Source organism: Odocoileus virginianus, chromosome 4 (assembly GCF_023699985.2).
Source record: "Odocoileus virginianus isolate 20LAN1187 ecotype Illinois chromosome 4, Ovbor_1.2, whole genome shotgun sequence".
NCBI classification, from domain to species: Eukaryota; Metazoa; Chordata; class Mammalia; order Artiodactyla; family Cervidae; genus Odocoileus; species Odocoileus virginianus.
In genome coordinates, this window is record NC_069677.1 from 48,603,200 (window position 1) to 48,619,389 (window position 16,190).

The 16,190-nt window shown below is 41.1% G+C and overlaps 1 protein-coding gene across 2 annotated transcripts in view; it reads right to left on the reverse strand.

The window, feature by feature from the left end:
* GFM1 (G elongation factor mitochondrial 1) overlaps window positions 1–16,190 on the reverse strand; it is a 48,501-nt gene that overhangs the window by 28,675 nt on the left and 3,636 nt on the right. For both annotated transcript variants that reach the window (XM_020915052.2, XM_020915053.2), the window contains exons 3-7: window positions 15,678–15,810; window positions 15,018–15,222; window positions 12,733–12,849; window positions 9,805–9,955; window positions 280–434 (exon numbers count right to left, since the gene is read on the reverse strand). In XM_020915052.2, the coding sequence (XP_020770711.2) occupies window positions 280–434; window positions 9,805–9,955; window positions 12,733–12,849; window positions 15,018–15,222; window positions 15,678–15,810 (761 nt within the window). The remainder of the gene's footprint in view (window positions 1–279; window positions 435–9,804; window positions 9,956–12,732; window positions 12,850–15,017; window positions 15,223–15,677; window positions 15,811–16,190) is intronic.

The following is a 16,190-nucleotide window of genomic DNA, read 5'->3' on the forward strand; positions in this document are numbered from 1 at the left end:
AAAATTTGGTTCCACATGAGAAAATTTTCTAATGATGTAAATCTTCATAATGAAACAAACCATATTCTAACTTACAAACAGAATATGATACGGGAAGGTATAATAAATAATTTTCTTTATGCCAAAATTGTTACACAAACAGAAATAAAGATTGATTTTTATTAATTACTGGAAAAAAAACCCACAAATGCAACATCAAAAACCATTCTTAAATTCTTTTCCAGTGCACAGATGTTCAACTCTCTGTGCACAGACTAAGAATCAATTTCTGAGACTTACTCCTGATTGAGAATGGCGTAATTCTGGACTTCAGATGGATTCGGGAGGTATTCTAAAACAGCGTCTAACAGAGGCTGAACTCCTTTGTTTTTCAAGGCACTTCCCAGAAAGACAGGGGTAAATGACCTGTTTATTGTGGCTCTTCGAATGGCAAGCTGCAAAAGAAAAAAAATTAGTTCATCTTAAAGTTTCAGATATTTTGTGTTTCAGATTAACTACAAAGCAACAAATGATGAAATAAATTGATACTCTTTGGATTACAGGCTTTAGTGGAGACTGGAATGGGGTTCTCTACAACTTAAGGTCAAAATACACCCCCCCCCAAAAAAAATAGAAAGAAAAAGGCTATTTAACTTTCAACACTGTAACTGCTTTCAACCCTCAGAATGTCACTAACTTTCAATTTGTAGAAAAAACTATATATACACATCAGTTCAGTTCAGTTCAGTTCAGTCGCTCAGAGGTGTCCGACTCTTTGCAACCCCATGAATCGCAGCACGCCAGGCCTCTCTGTCCATCACCAACTCCCGGAGTTACTCAAACTCATGTCCATGGAGTCGGTGATGCCATCCAGACATCTCATCCTCTGTTGTCCCCTTCTCCTCCTGCCACCAATCCCTCCCAGCATCAGGGTCTTTTCCAATGAGTCAACTCCTCGCATCAGGTGGTCAAAGTATTGGAGTTTCAGCTTCAGCATCAGTCCTTCCAATGAACACCCAGGACTGATCTCCTTTAGGATGGGACTGGTTGGATTTCCTTGCAGTCCAAGGGACTCTCAAGAGTCTTCTCCAATACCACAGTTCAAAAGCATCAATTCTTCACTGCTCAGCTTTCTTCACAGTCCAATTCTCACATCCATATATGACCACTGGAAAAACCACAGCTTGACTAGATGGACCTTTGTTGGCAAAATAATGTCTCTGCTTTTTAATATGCTGTCTAGGTTGGTCATAACTTTCCTTCCAAGGAGTAAGCATCTTTTAATTTCATGGCTGCAATCACCATCTGCAGTGATTTTGGAGCCACCCAAAATAAAGTCTAACACTGCTTCTACTGTTTCCCCATCTATTTCTCATGAAGTGATGGGACTGTATGCCATGATCTTAGTTTTCTGAATGTGGAGCTTTAAGCCAACTTTTTCACTCTCCTCTTTCACTTTCATCAAGAGGCTTTTTAGTTCCTCTTCACTTGCTACCATAAAGTTGGTGTCATCTGCATATCTGAAGTTATTGACATTTCTAAACCCGGCAATCTTGATTCCAGCTTGTGATTCTTCCAGCCCAGCGTTTACACATAGGACAGTGTAAATGGTATGTTAACAACTGTGCAAAACAGAGGAAAAAGCAATACATATGCAAACAAAACAAAACAAAAATCTATGGAAAGAAACACCAGAAACTATTAACTGGCAGCCTGGTTTAGGAATGGGGCCCAGAGTGACTCAGACAGAAAAGAATCTGCCTGCAATGCGGGAGAACTGGGTAGATTGGGAAGACTCCCTGGAGGAGGGCATGGCAACCCACTCCAGTACTCTTGCCTGGAGAACCCCATGGACAGGGGAGCCTGGCGGGGTCCATGTAGTCACAGAGAGTCAGACACAACTGTGCAACTAAGCACAGCGCAGAGCGCGGGACAGCTGAGAGCCGGGTAAGAGGCTTCTGTGTGCCTTTACATAGCTTTTGAATGTTTAAACCATATGAAAGTATCATCTATTAAAAAAACAATTAACCAGTTTGCTTTCTTTTTTTAAAGGACATACATACAGAAGCCAAACCAGTGCAAGGTGCTCATAAATTAAGGGTCCTGATAGTAACCGGCTGTAAATAACGACCTCCTGGTCTTGCACCAACCTCTTGTGCAAGCACCATCCATGCGTCCCAGCCTTGCTCCTCAGGGGGTGCTGGCCACAGGCCTCAGAGGGGGCGGCGGAGCCTTAGCTCTGGCGGCCGGAAGAGGCCAACAGCAGTCTGTGCTGTGGCCACAGCCCACCAGTTGTTGGTGCAGCAGAAATACGGAGCAGCATAGTTATTTCTCAGTCCTCAGGAAAAATAGAAACCTAGATATTCTACAAACCTTACAGCAAAACATTTGTAACCACAATTTCTAAACATCGCAATGAAAACTAGGATAACAACTGAGCACAATAAAACGAGTATAAAAAGAAGAAAATAAACGTGTTAAGAAAATAATCACTATTTGAAACTCTCTTAAAAACTTGCTTTTTCTAGGAACCATAAATGGCTTGGTCGCTAACCACTGAGATACCTTAGGCCACAAGGTCACATATTTTACTTTCCAACCCTTCCTTATATGCAAAAGTAGGAACATATGAATCTTACCACGCTTTCTTTATTTCCATTGAATAGAGAAACACATGAATGTGGTTGATAAATAGAAAAAAGGTGAAATTAAAGCTAAACCTATACCAGCCTAACAAAAGCTATGTTCTTACCCTAAATTTCCCTTACTTTTGTTAAGAATCACATTCACACTTGAAAACTTGCCTTTCCACTGTCCCTAATATACCCAGTGACAACACAGAAATAAAGTACCCTGCATCCTGGAAGAGACAGGAGACGCGACGGGACTCAAAAGCCCCCTTGCAAGGCTGGCCCCTGGCTGGCTTCTGGGAATCTGGCTAGCAGCTGAGTCCCAGCATTCCAGAACTGGTAAGACTGGCCCACTGTGCCTACACTGCTGCAGAAACAATGGGATGTATGCTAAATACCTGCTTTCCTTCTGGGAGTCTGGAAATCGGTACGTGCTAGGCAGGATGTGTCTATGTGACTGAGTATGTCGCTCGGTCATCCCGACTTTGTGACCCCATGGATCGTGGCTGGCCAGACTCTTCTGTCCATGGAATTCTCCAGACAAAACTGCTGGAGTGGGTAGCCATTCCCTTCTCCAGGGGATCTTCCCAACCCAGGGACTGATCCCAGCTCTCCTGCATTGCAGTTTAATTCTTCACTGTCTAACCTACCAGGGGAGCCTTATGTGACGCCTCCAGTGAAACCCAGGGCACCAAGTCTCTAATGACCTTCCCCGGTAGACATTTCACAGGTACAGTCACAATTTGCTGCTCGAAGACATGCAGCTTGAGGACACGCATGGCAAGACTCCGCTTGAGAGCGCGCCTGGAAGCTTCCACCTGGTTTCTTCTGGACGTGACCTCAACACGCCTTTTCCCTTTGCTGATTCTGCTTTGAACTCTCACTGTAATGCATCCTAGCCATGAGTGTGATTACCTGCCGAGTCCTGACTCCCAGTGAATCAGAATCTGGCATGGTCTCGGGGACTCCTGACACATTCCTTTCAATAGATCAAGACCTCTCCCTGGTGGTTCCTAGGATACGCTGCTTGACTTTATTGCAGGCCCAGACCTATACTTTCCTATACGGAGTTCCTTAGTCATCAGAGAGTTGGGGTGGTAAGGCCTTTGTTAATGGTACAGAACTCAAGCTCAGATGTTAGTAAGCATCTCAGCTTAAATAGCGTTCTTTCCTTGTGCACCTGATCTATACACTCCTTGAGTACACTGCATTACACACAGTGTTTATTTATCTGATCTCTGCTAAGTGTTCTAAGCGGTTTAGCAAAATAAGTGTCAGTCTTTTTTTTATTATGATAACGTAAACACCACAAAATTGACTATTTTAACCATTGTTAAGTGTACAGCTCAGTAGCATTAAGTACATTCATACTGCTGTCACCACTATCTCCAAAACTTTTCATCACCCCAAACTGAAACTCTGGATCCATTAAACTTCCCATTCTTTCCTCCCCCAGTCCCTGGTAACCACTGTCCTACTAGGAACTTGACTCTTCTGGCTATCCCACAGAAGTGTAATCATACAATATTTGTCCTTTTATGTCTGGCTTATTCCACTTAACACGATATCCTTAAGACTCACCCATATTGTACCATGTATTAGAATCTGATTCCCTTTTAAAGCTGAATAATATCCCATTGTATGAACATGCCAATTTTACCTGTCTATTCATCCACTGATTGGCACTGAGTTGTTTCCAACTTTGAGCTACTGTGAATTATGCTGCTGTCAACAATGGTGTGCAAATATCTGATCCCTGCTTTCAATTCTCTTGCGTATATAGAAATGGAATTGCTGGACCGTATGTTAGTTCTTGGATGTGAATCTGAGCAAACTCTGGGAGACAGTGGGGGACACAGGAGCCGGGCGTGCTGCAGTCCACTGGGTCGCAAAGAACCAGTCACAACTTTGCAACGGAACAACAACAACGTGGTAGTTCTGGGTTTAATTTTTTTTTTGAGAAATCACCGTACTGTTTTCCACAGAAGAAGCATCACTTTACATCCCCACCAGCAATGCACAGGACTTCAATTTCTCTACATCCTCACCAACACTTGTTATTTTGCTTTTTAGGTAACAGTCATCCTGATTGATAAAGTGGTATCTCACTGTGGTTTTGATTTGCTTTCCCTAATGACTAGTGATGTTGAGCATCTTTTCATGTGCTTATTGACCTATTTGTTCTCTTTTATGGAGAACTGTCTATTTAAAAACTGAATACCAGTCTTAAGCAGGTGATTTTCTCTTCATTTTAAAGCTGAACAATCAAGTAAAGAAATCTATATGGCCTTCCAAATACTTAACAGTGTCCACTTCTAGTTTATCTTCTTTCTTTTTAATAGGGATATGTCCAAGAGGTTGAATGTTTAAGTATCCCCTTCATGGCTCACTGCCTTGGTGGCAAAGGGGCTTGTATAACTCAATGAAGCTATGAGCCATGCCGTGTAGGGTCACCCAAGATGAACGGGTCATAGCAGAGAGTTCTGACAAAATGTGATCCCCTGAGGAGGGAATGGCAAACCACCCCAGTATACTTGCTGTGAGAATCGCATGAACTGTATAAAAGGCCAAAAAGATATGACACCCAAGCTGAGTACCCCAGGTCTGAAGGTGTCCAAGATACTACTGGGGAAGCATAGAGGAGAATTACCAATAGCCTCAGAATGAGTGAAGTGGCTGGGCCAAAGCAAAGATGACTCTCAGCTGTGGATGTGTCTGGTGATGAAAGTAAAACCCCACGCTGCAAAGGACAGTACTGCATAGGAATGTGGAGTGTCAGGTCCATGAAGCAAGGAAAATTGGACATGGCCAAGCAGAAGATGGTAAGAATAAACACTGAAACCTTAGGAATCAGAGAACTAACATGGATGGGAATGGGTGAATTTAATTCAGATGACCATTGTATCTACTACTGTGGGCAAGAATCCCATAGAAGAAGCGGAGTAGTCTTCATAGTCAACAAAAGAGTAGAAATACAGTACTTGGCTGCAGCCCCCAAAAGACAGAATGATCTCAATTCGTTTCCAAGGCAAGCCGTTCAACATCACAGTAATCCAAGTCTATGCCCCTATTACTAATGCAGAAGAAGCTGAAGCTGATCAATTCTACAAAGACCTAGAAGACCTTCTAGAACTAAAAGAGATGTTCTATCCACCATCAGGGATTGGAATGCAAAAGCAGGAAGTCAAAATATACCTGGAGTAACAGGCAAGTTTGGCCTTGGAGAACAAAATGAAGCAGGGCAAAGGTTAACTGAATTCAGTCAAGAGAATGCACTAGTCATAGCAAATACCCTTTTTCAATAACACAAGAGATGACTTTTCACATGGACATCACCAATTAGTCAATACCAAAATCAAACTGATTACATTCTTCATAACTGAAGATGGAGAAGCTGTATATAGTTGGCAAAAACAAGACCTGGAGCTAACTGTGGCTCAGATCATCAGTGTCTCATAGCAAAATTCAGGCTTAAAATAAAGAAAACCAGGAAAAACAACAGGCCAGCCAGGTATGACTTAAATCAAATGCCGTACGAATTCGCAACAGAGGTAACAAATAGGTTCAAGTGACTAGATCTAAGAACTACTGACAGAGGTCCATGATACTGTACAGGAAGTGGCAAACAAAATAATCCCAAAGAAAAAGAAAAGCAAGAAAGCAAAGTGGTTGTCTGAGGAGGCCTTACAAATAGTGGAAGAACAAAGAAAAGTGAAAAGCAAGGGAATGAGGGAAACGTACATCCAATTAAACGCAGAGTCCCAAAAAATAGCTAGAAGAGGCAAAAAGGCATTCTTCAATGAACCATGCTTAATAATAGAAGAAAACAACAAATGGGGAAAGACTAGAGATCTCTTCAGAAAAAATGGAAACATCCAGGGAGCATTCTGCCCAAAGATGGGCACAATAAAGGATAAAAATGGTAGAGACCTCATAGATGATGAAGATCAAGAAGAGATGAAAAGAATACACAGAAGAACTATATAAAGAAGATCTTAATGAACCACATTATTACAATGGTATGGTTAGTGACCCAGAACCAGACATTCTGGAGTGTGAAGTCAAGTGGGCTTTAAGAAGCCCTGCTGTTAATAAAGCTAGTGAATGCGATGAAATTCCAGCAGAACTATTCAAATACCTAAAGGATAACACCAAGCTGGTTTTAGAAAAGGCAGAGGAACCAGAGATCAAATTGCCAATATTCGTTGGATCATTGAAAAAGCGAGAATTCCAGAAAAACATCTATTTCTGCTTTATTGACTACACCAAAGCCTTTGACTGTGTGGATCACAATAAACTGTGGAAAATTCTGAAAGAGACGGGCATGCCAGACCACCTGACCTGCCTCTTGAGAAATCTGTATGCAGGTCAGGAAGCAACATTTAGAACCGGACATGGAACAACAGACTGGTTCCAAATAGGAAAAGGAATTTTTACGTCAAGGCTGTATATTGTCACCCTGCTTATTTAACTTATATGCAGAGTACATCATGAGAAACACTGGGCTGGAAGAAGCACAAGCTGGAATTAAGATTGCCGGGAGAAATATCAATAACCTCAGATAAGCAGGTGACACCACCCTTATGGCAGAGAGTGAAGAGGAACTGAAAAGCCTCTTGATGAAAGTGGAAGAGGAGAGTGAAAAAGTTGGCTTAAAGCTCAACATTCAGAAAATTAAAATCATGGCATCTGGTCCCATTACCTCATGGGAAATAGATGGGGAAACAGTAGAAACAGTGTCAGACTTTATTTTGGGGGGCTCCAAAATCACTGCAGATGGTGACTGCAGCTATGAAATTAAAAGATACTCCTTGGAAGGAAAGTTATGACCAACCTAGACAGCATATTAAAAAGCAGAGACATTACTTTGCCAACAAAGGTCCATCTAGTCAAGGCTATGGTTTTTCAGTGGTCATGTATGGATGTTAGAGTTGGACTGTGAAGAAAGCTGAGCAGTGAAGAATTGATGCTTTTGAACTGTGGTATTGGAGAAGACTCTTGAGAGTCCCTTGGACTGCAAGGAGATCCAACCAGTCCATCCTAAAGGAGATCGGTCCTGGGTGTTCATTGCAAGGACTGATGCTGAAGCTGAAACTCCAGTACTTTGGCCACCTGATGCGAAGAGCTGACTCATTGGAAAAGACCCTGATGCTGGGAGGGATTGGGGGCAGGAGGAGAAGGGGATGACAGAGGATGAGATGGCTGGATGGCATCACCGACTCGATGGGCATGAGTTTGAGTAAACTCCGGGAGTTGGTGATGGACACGGAGGCTGGCGTGCTGTGATTCATGGGGTTGCAGAGTCAGACACGACTGAGCGACTGAACTGAACTGAAAGGATGACACCATCAAGGTTTTTATGGCAGCAAATCCAGAAGACCCAGTAGTAGCCACAGAACTGGAAAAGGTCAACCCTCATCCCAACTCCCAAGAAGGGCAGTACCAAGGAGCGTGCTAACCATTGGACAACTGCACTCATCTCCAATGCTAGTAATGTCATGCTTAAAATCTTGCATGCTAGGCTTCAGCATCATGCAAACGAAGAACTTCCAGATGTCCAAGCTGGGTTCAGAAAAGGAAGAGGAACTAGAGATCAAACTGCCAAGATTCACTAGATTACAGGGAAAGCAAGGGAATTTCAGAAAAACATCTATCTCTGTTTCATCGACTATGTTAAAACCTTTGACTGTGTGATCGTGACAGACTGTGGAAAGCTCTTAAAGAGGTGGGAATATCAGATCATCTTATCTGTCTCCCGAGAAACCTGATGTGGGTCAAGAAGCAACAGTTAGAACCCTGTATGGAACAACTGATGGGTTCAAGATGGAGAAAGGAGTATGACAGGGCCGTCACCGTTTGTTTAACCAACACACTGGGCATATCATGAGAAATGCTGGGCTGGATGATTTACAAGCCGGAAAAATGCTGGGCTGGATGACTTACAAGCCGGAATCAAGATAGGTGGGAGAAACATTAACAACCTCAAATATGGGGATGACACCATTCCAATCGAAGAAAGTCAAGAGGAAATAAAGAGCCTCTTGATGAGGGTGAAAGAGGAGAGTGAAAGGGCTGGCTTAAGACTAAATTAAAAAAAAAAAAAAACTAAAGACAATGGCATCTGGGCCCATACTGCACGGCAAATAGAAGGGGAAAAGGTAGAAGTAGTGACAGATTTCCTCTTCTTGGGCTCCAAAATCACTGCACACAGTGGTTGCAGCCATGAAATCATAAGACAATTGCTTGTTGGCAGGAAAGCGATGACAAACCTAGACAGTGTGTTGAAAGCAGAGACATTACTCTGCCGACAAAGGTCCATATGGTTTAGTCTATGGTCTTCCCAGTGGTCACATATGGTTCTGAGAGCTGGATGGTAAAGAACACAGAATGCCAAAAAATTGATGCCTTCGAACTGTGGGGCTGGAGAAGACTTGTGAAATTGCCCTGGACAGCAAGGAGACCACACCAGTCTATGTGAAGGGAAATCGACCCTGAAAATTCACTGGAATGACTGATGCTGAAGCTGAAGCTCTAGTATTTTGGTCACCTGATGCAAACAGACAACCCACTGTAAAAGTCCCTGATGCTGGGAAAGATTGAGGGCAGGAGAAGAGGGCATCAGAGGATGAGACGGCTGGATGGCATCACAGGTGCACTGAATATCAACTTGAGCAAACTCTGGGAGATGGTGATGGACAGGGAGGCCTGGTGTGCTGCAGTCCACGGGGTCGCAAAGAGTCAGAACTGCCTGGGCAACCGAGCACCACCACTGGAGAGCTGCCTGTCTAAAAACTGAATACCAGTCCTAGGCAGGTGATCACTTCATTTTAAAGAGATGAACAACTAAGCAAAGGAATCTATGGCCTTCCAAATAGTCAACAGCGCACACTTACAGTTTATCTTTTTTCCTTTTGATAAAGACAGGTCCAAGAGGCTGGCTGTTTAAATATCTCTTTTCCTAGAACAAACTGATTCCTTTCCCATTTTATATAACTCACTACGTTAAAAAAAGAGTAATATGCCATATCACACTTGTTTTTGAAGGAACCAATTATGTTAAACAACTTGCTTGGATTTCATTAATAAAGCCCCTACATAAAAGCATCATGTCCCTCCCCTACAAAAAACAAAACAAAATGAAACAAAAAAACCTTCTTTTTCTTGTTAATATAAGACATATTTTGAGAGCACCTGCCTTTAAATCTGAGATTGAGGGAGTTTTTTCTTCCAGAAACATCTCTCCAAGTTGCTCATCTGAATTAGCAACACATTCAATCAGCTCCTGCCGTTGGTCTGCGGCTGCCGCCCTGAATTCTGCTGGAATTTCCCCGTATCGAACAATCTGACTAAGAGAAGAAATGTTTTACTTTGGTACTTTAAGAATATTCAATTAAACTGTAATTAACTTTACTCCAATAAAAATTAATTTGAAAAAAGAATATTCAATTAAACATATAAGTTATCAATGAAGAAGATAAACTAATGGTCAAAACATTTTTTGAGATAAGAGCTCTGATATTTTTGCTTTAAAATCACAAATAAGAAAAATATGTATCTATAAAATTCAGACAGAATAGTGGATAAAATACTTTCAAACAGGCAAAGCAAATCGCTCAAGGTTGTACTACCAGTAAATGTACAAGCCACACACAATTCAAAGCCAAACTGACCCCAAAGCCCATGAGGACAGCTGATCCGTGAACAATGCAAGTTTGAACTGTGCAGGTCCACTTATACAAAGATGTTTTTCAATAAACATGCAAAAATACGTGTATTACATTGTGTGCAAGACTTGTATTGAAGTGGACAGCCTAACATTATGTAGGAATAAGTAAATGATATTTAATATGAAATTCAAAATGTGTTAGTTTTATTACTGTTTTATAACTTTGCTTTCAAAGAATTACATCCATACAGTATGCCTCTCTCACAGAATTACAGAAACTGCATACCATCACACGTAATTTTTTTAAGTCACAACATTTCCAATACTGTATTAGGAATATGATTATAATGTCATATGCCATAAACAATTTTATAATGACTAGGCTAGGCTACTGCTTTCCACCAATTACCCTAGGCTACCATAAAGCAATACATTGCTGCTTCTTTCTTATCAATGCATGAACTGTTATACCTGTAAATAAATATGAATGTCTTTTCACATTATCTTTTCATTTTTGATAGCATCCAGTCAACAGTAGGTTATTAGTAGGTAAGTTCTGGGGGGAGTCAACAGTTATACTTGAACTTTTTACTGGATGAGGGATCAACACCTCTAATCTCCACACTGTTCAAGGGTCAACTGTACTGGAAAATTCTATTAACCAAATTAATCAGAATATCACAGTCTTTGACAAGCAAGATTAGACTTGACTATTCCGGGTCATTAATAACAAATCCAATTACACAGTTTTTTTTAATACAGAATACTCCATTTTGTAGTTTTTAAAAAAAAGTTTACTAATTATGACAGACTGTTCAAACTTGACCTCCATTCTCCATTCCTTTAGGGGCCAGATAGCTAAAAGTCACAAATAAATACACACACGCGAGAAATGGACATACTTGATATTTACAAACATCAGTCTGAACACTTTAAAAGTATTTCTTTAAAAACGCAATCTAATATCAAGCACTAACAAGCTTTCCAGAAAAAAAATTCCTGAAAAAAAAAAAGGGGGTAGGGAGGGAGAAGCAAATCGCAAGTAGTCAGAAAATAATTCTTATTATCCTAAAGAATGCCTCTTCACAGCCTTCAGAATCTAATTTCTTCCTTCCTGGCAAGGACCCTGCTTAAGTCTTTCATTTTGGAAACTTCCTTTGAAAATATACATACCCAGTGGTCTAGGGCTGGGAAAAGGCGCAGGTATATTAAGAAGTTCCAACTGTGGTTCTGATGCACAACAAAGTTTAAAAACCTCTACTTTAGAAGACAGAATTGTGTGCACTGGTAATTCTGGGCAAGTGATATAATCATTTGCTTAAAAATATTTTTTGAGTCCCTATTTTGTACCAGACAGTTCTAAGGCAGCAGATAAACCTGATAAAAATTCTTGTCCCTTACATTCTAAGGAGAGGTAAACCTGGTTGTCATTACTTAGTTGTGGAACAAAAAATGAGAGATACGCCTTGTCCACTGAATAGGCTTGATCTCCTTACGTAAAAGATTGTCAATAAAGATAAACTCTGTAGTTATCTGATCACAAAGGCCTTCATCCACCTGCCAGACTAGTAATCTCAGTTCCAAAACAGAGGAAGGGACCCCCTTAGAAAGGACCTTTGGAGAAACTGCCAGGCTCCGGAGCGGTCCTTCAGAACAAAGGATCACTTACCACTCCTGGCACTGTCTAGATTAGTGCCACTCAAACTGTGGCATTCAGACCTGAAACATCAGCGCCACTTGGGAGCATTCCAAAAATGCAAACACCAGGCCCCACTCTATAGCTACTGCATTAGAATCCCTGCAAGTGGATCCAGATATGTGCATTTTTCCAGGTGATTTTTCTCAATGCCACAGTTTGATAACCACTGGGCTCTGTATGCAAAGGTCTCTCAAAAGTTGGTTGATGGACCAAACAGCATGTCAAAAGTTACCAATTTGCTTTTTGTATTGCCCAAACTACATTCTTTTATTTACATAAAAGAATATGTAACTTCTTTTACACATTAATCTGTTTATCTTTGTAATCCTATGAAGTAAGTAGAGGAAGTATTTATAACCCCTTCTTCCCAGCTTTTATAATACTCACGACACAGTAGTTGTTCCAACAAAATCTACAGAACAAATGAACAGATCAATGAATAAAAGCAGAAAAAGAGATATTACATCATTAGTTTAAGCTGAAGGCCTCCTTTCACCATACCACATATATCATGTAATATACATATATCATCCAAATGCATATATGTATATATCATCCACATGTATATATGATATACATGTATCATGCTAAGCAAAATGGGAAGCAACTAGAATTAAATGCATTAAAAGAAAATCATCTTAGATGACATTTTTTCAGTCTCATTTCAAAAAAGTTTATATTTAAAGCACTCATCCATTTCCTTCTCTTTGATACTTTTTTTAAATATAAGATTTGAATAGTATATTTTTAACACTTACCCAAAGTCTCCATCAAAATAGATGGCTCGTTCCTCAATAAGATCTATAATACCTTTAAAATCACTCTCTAAACCAATGGGCAATTGCACAAACGCTGCATTATGACTTAGTTTAGACCTGAAAAATAAAAATACATGTTTACCCCTTTTTCTCTTCACCAAATTTCTTTGAACTGACAAAGTAAATAAAAAAAGAAATCAATGGCAGATCTTTGGAACTGATTAGCAGGTCAGAGCCAAAGGTACAAACAGCTGGGAACAGATGGACAAATTCATTGTGCTCAGGAAGTACAACCCTATTTAGGCAACAAAAATATCTGTAAGATAAGTGTTCTTTCCATTAGATCCCCAGAATACCCTGAATCAGACACAGAAGGGAGAAGACAGGTAACTGGGTGGTTGACCGGGAAATCAAAGGATGGTGGGATAATTGTGCTCACGTCTCCTCCTTGGATCAGCTAATACAAGTGAAGCCAAGTACAGCTATCTGAAAAGGAAATTCCTCAGAGGGAAAATCCGTGCGGTGGTTTTAGACACTCATCGTCCGCCTGTACACCCAATCGGCACAACCACAGAACGGGATTGCATTCACTGGCAGGAATTCACGTTCAAGTAGAAACATGCCCTAGCCACCACTGTCTAGTCTGTAACTCTGACCAGATAACTAAGAACCACCAAATAGTTCACAAGGAAACGAACAGCTTGAAAGAGATGGGAGCTCAAGAAACAGTACCAACTTCCAAGGAGAGTTACCAGAGAAAACAAAATGTAAAGATCTAAGAAGTAATTACCTCTATTAATATGAAACTGAACTACATAATTGCTGGGATTAAAAAGAACAAAAACCAGGCTAAATAACAGAAGGGAAGCAGATGAATACCAAAGAAGTGAGTTGGAAGACTAAAAATATTTTCTCATAACCCAGTGAAAAATGAGAAGGAAACAGAAAATATGAGAAAGCATGGCAGAAAAAGTAAGACAGAGAGGTCAGATTCAGAAGTTTCAAAATCTACTTAATGGGAATTAGGGGATGAGGTAACAGATAACGGGGAGCGGAGCAAAGCAGTATCTGACTACCAAAATAGTCAAATAAATGCGGAAAGAGAATCTGCCTGGAATCCAGAAAAAGACTTGGCGGGAAGAAACCATCTATTGCCAACCACAAGTAAAATATAATTAGAACAAAAAGGGAAAACATTTCATTTTACCAAGAAAGCATTACAAACACCCAATAAAGAAAAGTTTCACGTGCATATTCTCACACACGTCACCTCCCTCAGAGCACACAGCAATACCATCACTTAAAGCTCCCTGACACTGCGTCTCTTGTCAGGAGACACATTAGTCTCCCCGCTGCCAGACTTTACTGCCTACATCCAAGAGCTCTGTCACAGGAGCCTTGAGTGGGAACTCTGGCTCCATCTACAGATCTACAAAAGGTCAAGAGTGTAATCGACTCTTCTCAAAGGCTGTGTGAAATACATCATACTGTGAAAAATGTAAAATCATGTGAAGACCACTGGGTTATGTCTCGAAAGGAAGGACTGCTGCTTTCCTAACAAAAACATTAACTGATGAAAACGAGAATATAGCATACTATTGACAATTTAAGGCATTACATTAAAATTCCTCAAGTAAAGGTTAAAACTGAAGACAATCCTTTACACTTGTCTAAATAAACATGGTACTTTTAGAATCTATCCTAGATTATAACTTCTCTAATTATAACACTACAAATGACCAGATGAGTTCTGAATTCACCTTCAACTTATCTAAAAATTTAAGTCATATTTCTCTGATTATACAGAGAAAGTACTTGATAAAATCATATCACAAACTAAACTATGCACATCAGGGTTCTGTTTACTAAGATAAGTAATTCACATATGTGAATTTTAAAAAGGAAAAAAAAATTAAGGATAAAGCTTAATGACAGTGAATTAACTGTGTTTCTAGATGTAAGGTGGAGAAGGAAATGGCACCCGATTCCAGTGCTCTTCCCTGGAAAATCCCATGGACGGAGGAGCCTGGTGGGCTGCAGTCCATGGGGTTTCGAAGAGTCGGACACGACTGAGCGACTTCACTTTCACTTTTCACTTTCATGCGCTGGAGAAGGAAATGGCAACCCACTCCAGTGTTCTTGCCTGGAGAATCCCAGGGACGGGGGAGCCTGGTGGGCTGCCGTCTATGGGGTCGCACAGAGTCGGACACGACTGCTGCTGTGACTTAGCAGCAGCTAGATGTAAGGTCAGTTAGCTAGATCGTAACTGTTCTAAGGTGCAGTACCTCATTTGCTGCAGGGCCCTGGCTGGGTTGGAGCCCATTCGGTCGAGCTTGTTAATGAAAGTTAGAAACGGGACACTGTAGCGCTTCATCTGCCGGTTAACAGTCATGGTCTGGCACTGCACCCCTCCGACCGCACAGACAACCAGGACTGCACCATCCAGCACTCTCAGGGCTCTCTCCACTTCTATTGTGAAGTCCACGTGCCCTGCACGAGACAGAGAAGCGTGTGAGCGTCTTAAAAAGCAGTCTGAATCTTTACAACACGCACAAGTAAAAGGCTTTCCATCTCTGATCATTATGGCAGTCTTCTAGGTAGAATGTGGATTTTTTAAACCACCAATATCATTCACCAACCATAAGGTCCAGGGGCCCAACAAAGTCAAACTTCAAAAAGATACTAGGACATGGGCACCTCTGGAATTAGCAGCAACATGTAAAAGGCAAGAATCTTCCTAGTCACTATTTATTTGCACTCTTTTTCAGAGAAACCACTTAAGGATGAAGTATTCTAGGTCCCGTTCAGATTTCTCTAATAGGGAATTCACAGTCACACTTCTGGAGTTTTATCTGATGCTCAAAAATGAGCTAGGTCATAGGAGAGGAAAGAAGTCAGTGTGCTGCTGCCCAAAAGGCTGCAATAAAACCAAGAACTCAACTCACCAGGAGTATCTATGATGTTGATGTTGACATCTTTCCACATGGTGTAGGTGGCCGCTGACTGAATAGTGATTCCTCTTTGTCTCTCTAGTTCCATGGAATCCATGACAGCACCAACTCCATCTTTACCTTTCACCTAGACACAAGCATAGCAATTCAGGTTTCTCTGTCCCTGCATTCCAAGAAGGGATGACACCTTTACAGAAGGAACCATAACACAGAGAAACCCAATTTTAGAGAAACCTAATTGTCAAGCCACATCTCAGGAAATACCAATTGAAACCTGATTATAGTATTTGGCCTCTATGAACAGCAACCCTTTTTTCACTGCTGTTGTCAGCAGTTGCTGCCACTAAGCGCTACCTGGTCTTAAAAGCCATCCTGGCTCTCTCTGCCGTGTTTCTTCCTACCCGCCCTGCGTCAGGCTGGGAGCAGGCGTGCAGGGAGCAGCTATTTCCCTTCCCTGCCACTCGTGGACTTTGAGGGCTGGGTGGGAAGGATTCGGCTTCTAAAGTC